General features: G+C 32.8%; 1 protein-coding gene across 1 annotated transcript in view; it reads left to right on the forward strand.

Annotated features, from left to right (window-relative positions):
* LOC106882373 (cephalotocin receptor 2) overlaps positions 1-3,815 on the forward strand; it is a 7,751-nt gene extending 3,936 nt beyond the window's left edge. The window contains exon 3 of the mRNA XM_014933035.2: positions 2,910-3,815. Within this exon, the coding sequence (XP_014788521.2) occupies positions 2,910-2,919 (10 nt within the window). The 3' untranslated portion in view covers positions 2,920-3,815. The remainder of the gene's footprint in view (positions 1-2,909) is intronic.
* The last annotated feature ends 3,274 nt before the right edge of the window (positions 3,816-7,089 follow it).

Below are 7,089 nucleotides of genomic sequence, written 5' to 3' on the forward strand. Positions count from 1 at the left end.
TCGTCGTCGTCGTATTCAGATCTTATCAAAGACATTCCACCTGTGACCATCTCTTCTTTTGTATATCATCAACTCTCATTATTATTCATTGTGTTGTTGTTTTTTAAATTGTAGTGTGTAACTGGAGAGGAACTTCCTGGCTTTTTCTACCAGGATGAATGACTGCACAGAGCTGTACTTCTCATAAAGGGTCACCTAGATAACTTTAACACTTTCCTTACCATATTTCTGTTGAAATACACAGTCTTTATTTCAATTAATTATATAAAATAATGAAGAATTTAGTAAAAATAACTTTGTTTTTATTAAGCTGGTGTTTCAAACATAAATCAACAAAGAATTTTAATGGAAAGTTTTAATTTGGATCAAATTAAAGCATGAATTTTGTATCATAGAACCAGTAGTGGCCTCAGGTGGGATGAAATCAAAAGTGTTTATCTTGTAGCATTTAAACTAGCCATGTTTGGCCCAAATTTTCTACTGGTTTTATGTTCAAACAGGTCTGATCCAACCTTTCACACCTACTCTACAATGCAGGTACAGGCTTGGCTGTGTGGTAAGAAGCTTGCTTCCCAACCACATGGTTCTGGGTTCAGTCCCACTGTGTGGTACCTTTGGCAAGTGTCTTCTACTATAGCCTCGGACCGACCAAAGCCTTATGAGTGGATTTGGTAGACTGAAACTGAAAGAAGCCCATCATTTATATATATATATATGTATATATGTGTGTGTGAGTCTTTGTGTCTGTGTTTGTCCCCTCATCACTCCTTGACAACCGGTGCTGGTGTGTTTACGTCCCTGTAATTTAGCGGTTCAACAAAAAAGACTGATAGAATAAGTACTAGGCTTAAAAAATAAGTCCTGGGGTCAATTTGTTCAACTAAAACCCCTCAGGGTGGTGCTCCAGCATGGTTACATTCAAATGACTGAAACAAGTAAATGAATAAAAAAATAAAAAGATATCATTCAAATCTCAAAGCTACGAGGTAATGTATGATTAATTAAAAACAATATGAATGAGAAAGCATTAGATGTGTTACTAATATATATTGTTTAACAAACCCACTGGCCAATCGAAACACCAGTACCTGTTCAGACGCTGGTTTTCTAAATATCGCTAGTGGGGAGATGAGATGCTGTTATCTCTAGCAGTTCACCATCCATCACTGATGAGACCAAGGTAGGTTGAAAACACATGATTTAGTGATCTCAGTGCTGGAGTTGGTGGGAATTCATCTCCCTACTAGCAATATAAACAAGCTTGCATTTTGCACCAAAAGCTAATATGAGAGTTTCTCTCATGGCATCTACCACAGTATAGTTTATTCTAACAGATCATTCACGTTTAAGTGTAAATAAATATTACCTCTCAGCATAAATACTGCTTCTGTCATTAATATTTGTTTTATAGAGTAATCTGAACGCTAAAGTGTAAAAGAAACATCCTGAAAAAATGGACAAATATTATAAGGAATAGGGTGGAATTAAATTCAACATTTCATCATCTGTAATGCAGCAGAATTAATATTAGTTGCAAAGATTAAGACAGCAAGCTGGCAGAATTGTTAGCACACTGTGGAAAATGCTTTGTGACATTTCATCTGTTTTTACATTCTGAGTTCAAATTTCACTGAGCTCATCTTGGCCTTTCATGGGGTTGATGAAATACGTACCAGTTGAGCACTAGGATTAATGTAATTGACTTATTCCTTTCCAAAAATTTCAGGCCCTGTACCTAAAGCAAAAGAAGGCTCTTAGCTTAGTGGTTAGGGTATTCAGCTCATGATCATAAAGTCATGGTTTCAATTCCCTGCAACATGTTGTGTCCTTGAGCAAGACAATTTATTTTACATTGTTTCAGTCCACTCAGCTGGAAAAAAATGAGTTGTACCTGTAATGCAAAGGGGCAGATTTGTCACATTCTGTATCACACTGAATCTCCCTGAGATTTATGTTAAGGGTACACGCTTCTGTGGAGTGCTCAGTCACTAGCACATTAATTTCACGGGTAGGCTGTTCTATTGATCAGATCAACTGGAACCCTTGTTGTCATAATTGATGGTGTGCCAGTAGAGGTATCTATAGCAAAAAGGAATGTAATTGTAAAATTTTCTAACATTGGCACAAGGACCCAAAGTTAATAATTAGCATGCAGTTGATCTACTTCACCCCAGCAAATGATTATTTTATCATTCCTTGACGAAGGTATGTTAAAGTCTTCTTTAACAGAATTTGAACTCAAAATGTAAAGGAAAAGAATCCAAGAAATCAGGGAAACATTGAAGGTAGTAAAAGGTAAATCTTAGTTTATAAGATCCATTGTTTATTCACTGAAGACATTATTTCAACATAAGCAGAAGACCTTTGGGAAAGGGGTATAACTACTTACACTGGCACCGTACACACTCAAACACACACATATATATACACACATTTATCTATACATACATATATACATATATACATAAATACATACATACATATGTATGCACATACATACAAACATACATACATACATACATACAAACATACATACATGCATACATACATACATACAAAAATACCCTGTTGATGTTGAAATTCCAATGAAGGAGCCTTGGATCCAGGTTAGAAACTGGTTCTTTTTCTATTGGCAAGAAATCTTGAAATAAAACTGAATAATGACTGGTACTTTATTTTAGTGATTCTAGAAAGATAATCAGCAAAGTAGGCTTCAGAGGGAATTGAACTGAAAACAAATTTAGTCTGATGTTCTACCAATTCTACAAATCTAATATCAGGATTATAGAAGATTGTCACAGATTAATATGAGCTATTTTAATATTTCATAACTGCATTAATATTATGATTAAAATATTTCTTAATGATCTATTATGAATTTTATTTTATACTTTTATTTTTTATTCCAGAATGTTATGATGAAATGGGTGTCATTGTTGAGAAGCTGAAGATGGAATTATTTGAAATTATGATTCCTGCAACCACTGATAATAAACGTATTAGTTTTTTATTGTGCGTGTGTGTATGTGTGTGTGTGTGTGTGTGTGTATGTGTGTGTGTGTGTGTGTGTGTGTGTGTGTATTTATATATGAAGTCATAGGAGTACCTGAATGTGCCCTGGTGATAAATGTGTGTAAAGTTTGATGTATATATATATACCTTCCAACTAAGATTATTGCCTAAACCTTATTTTTTTTATGTGTGTGTATGTGTATTATTCATGTGCACACACAAACACACACACACACACATGCACATGCACACACATATATATACACATGTATACATGTATGTATAATTGAGAACAAACCGGTAATCGTTTTGGGGTAATCTTATACTACTTATGTATGTATGTATGCATGTATGTATGTATGTATGTATGTATGTATGCATGTATATATATATATGTACATATGTATGTATATACATATGTATGCATGTACATACATAAAATCTGGAATAAAGCTGTGCAGTTTCATTTGTCTCTATATACTTTTTTCTTTATGTATATATATATTTTAACAAACAACAGAAAAAAAGGGATATGATATCATAACATAATGTAGAAGTTTACTTATTCAGTCTATGTATGTGTGTGAACATGTGCATGAATGTGTGTGAACACGTACATGTATGTGTGTGAATGTGTGTGCATGTGCGTGTGTGTGTTTGTGAGTTTGTGTTTATCTGTGAGATGATAAATTTTATAAAGACTAAACCCAACTAAACTGAATGTAAACCCAGCCGAGTATTTGATATATCACTGAAAAAATATTTTCAGATTATGATAAACTAAAACTATAATAAATGGGAAAAAAAAAAGAAGGAAGAATTATCAATAATTTTTTATCATTATGATTTAATTATAATTTTTTAAAAATAAATATTACTGTTTAATAATGAAGGCTTCTTTGTGTATTAGAAAATAATTTAATTGTTACAGTAATAGGTAAGTAGTTCATGCAATACAATTAATGGAAACATTCAGATAGAATAACATATATGTACAGAATGTCTTTGTTAGAAACTCAACATTTGAGCTAATTTTTACTTATCAAATACATATTCAGGTGCCATGGTGTGTCTTCTTCTGTAATCATTTCAGGTTGAATATGCAGGTGTGAAAAAAAGCTACTAGGGGAGTGTATACCAACTCAACTCAAGACAGTCTGAATTTTTGGTACTTGATTTGGCTGTATTTGTAGGCCTTGCTCACAGAAAATTCTAGTCAGACCACCAAATTATCGCGTGAACAGTTGCTGTTCATTGGATAAAATCTCAGTTGTACACATGATTGAAGTGTGATTTCTATGTGGCAAAATACAGGATTGAATCCAATGCTATATATAGTTGTTTCTTGGAGAAATGGTTGAGCACTGGTTTAGATATCCATCAATATTAACAGTTTTAATTACCAAGATTGATTTTCTCTTCAACCTGTTTGTTGTCGTATTTTTGTTGAAATATATTGTATTTGTTTCAATTAATTTTGAAAATAATTAAGAATTTATTAAAATAATTTTGTCATTATTAAACCTGTATTTGGAACATAAATTTTAATGGAAAGTTTCAATTTAAATCACTTTAAAACAGGACGTTTGTATCATAGAACTAAGGGCGATTTCAAGTTCAAAATAGTTAAGCGTCCTGGTGAGATAATAAATATGTGATAGGGTATCTTCTAGGGACAATTCAAAATACAGGAACCATCTGTGGAACTGACGATATTGTTTCAAGCAAATTCGTATCATCTCTTCTTCAAGACAGACAGCTCCCTATTAATCTTTACTTCTTAAGGAAAAAGAAAATTAATTTTCCGAATGATTTAACCAGAACAAATTTTATATTCTTGGTACAATTTAATCAAGACATTTTTTATTTTTGATTCTAATATATCAACGATATTTAACTAATTCATGCGAAAGAAGAACAAGGGAAATAACTAGTTAAGACATTTGAATTACTTCCCTTACATGAATGCATTTTTTGATAATTTCCTTGCATCAATATATATTTTAAAATAATAAAATATTTATACTGTTGTGCCTGGGGAGAGTCATTTTCTTATTGTGCCTTTAAATTTAACACACTCACAGTTAAAATTTCCACTTATTTCTTATTTTTATTTTCCTAAAATTTTCGTTGCGTCGTGCAACCTTTTCAATAGTCTTGACTCTGTCCGTTATTTACGCTACGTTCTGTTTTTGCTTTTGTTTGTTTTTGCGAAATTTTACCGGTGAGTGTGTTAAATTTTAAGGCACAATAAGAAAATGACTCTCCCCAGACACAACATAATATGCTTCAACACACGAAATCACATAAAAAATCTTGCAAGCCAAATCCCAAAACAAAATATTTATAGTTTATTTAATTTTAAAAATTAAATTATATAGAAGGACTTAATTTCAAGTTAGTTAAGTGACGCACACATTTTGTTCTACTAATTTCGAAGAAGAAAATGTCACTTTTTTTAAGCTTAAAAGTGAAGAATGATAAATTTTCTCAGCATTAGTCGAAGAGAGTAACATCATAAAATTTGTTTCCCCCCTCTGTCATCTCTGTTGGTATTACAGAATTTCCAGAAGGTGTGTATAGTCATAACACCACGTCTCTACTTCTCTGTTCACTATACTCTGTTCATCCCAAGCCCTATACTAAAAACATTACACCCAATAGTTCTGTCCCACAACATCAGAGTACAAGAAATCCTCACACATCGTTTTTTTTTTTTGTTTTTTGTTTTTCCTTACAATCGTTGACTTTCTGATGTTTCAGTTACATCAATCTCGCCGGAATCAGATTGCAAAAACCATAGATTCTTACTACAGACCAGACCGCGCACACACAAATCATCCATCCGTCCATCCATCCATGCATAAACGTACAAACACCTGTACACGAACACACACACACGTATTGGGTGATTGTTCCATTGTCACAGGTGATTGTCAACCCTCTGTACTTCCTTGTTGTCAATGACATTTCTGACATGCCATCCATGACTATTCAATCCCATTTCTGATTTGCATGGTTTGAAGCATAGGTGACAGACAAAAGTTGTAACTTCCACTAGATCAGGTCAGTTTGTGAAATATGATCTTGTGTGAAGTGCTGTATGTCTTTTCTGACCTGAAAACGACTTGCAAAATTTTTCACATATTACACATGTTGAAGCACTTGGTTTACAAGAGAAAATGGTGCATACCACTGATTTGTTCATTGGACTTCATATGGCTGATATTCTCAGCCTTAGAAAGGAGTACACAACCAAACATTTCATATCTCATCAAGATTCTAATGATAACCCCTCAGAAACCAGCTCTTTAAGTTTTCGTGCTCAAGGTGACCCTTTTCAAAAGTTTCACAACTTTCCCTTGTGTTTTCTCCACTCAGATTTCTCAAGACTAGCTATTTCCACTTCATCACATTGACTCACAGGTACACATACATAAACTCAACACATGATCATGATATCAGAGGCTAAGAATCTGCAAGACCTTCTCAAGATTGAAAGGATGATGATTAAAACAAGATGCATGTATGCATACATGCATGTATGTATGTATGCATGCATGTATGCATACATGAATACATACACACATGCGTGCATACATACACGTGTACATACATGCACGCATGCATGCACACATACACACATTACATGGAAAAATGTATGCATGAAAAGTCATATTCTTAAGATTATAAACATGGAAAAGTACAGGACAAGTTATTACACCTGTAAAAGTATAGGACAAGCTATTACTTCTAGTAAAGTAAAGATTAAGAAACTTTTTACTTAAAATATTGCAGCAAAGAATACCAGTTCTTCTAATTTATCACTCTTTACAGTTCTCATCTTTTAAATTTAAACTGTTCAGCTAATTTGTAAGTTTGGCTAATTAGTCACTTTTTTCTGTATTTAAGGTAGTAAATTAGCCAAATTCTACTTAAATAAGTATAGTTTTATTTGTAAACTATAATAAAATAAGTTTTAATATTCAAATTTTAATTTTAGCTGCAATATTTTAAGTCAATAGTTTCTTATTCTTTACTTTACTAGAAGTAACAGCTTGTTCTATACTTTTACAG

Source organism: Octopus bimaculoides, chromosome 10 (assembly GCF_001194135.2).
Source record: "Octopus bimaculoides isolate UCB-OBI-ISO-001 chromosome 10, ASM119413v2, whole genome shotgun sequence".
NCBI lineage: Eukaryota > Metazoa > Mollusca > Cephalopoda > Octopoda > Octopodidae > Octopus > Octopus bimaculoides.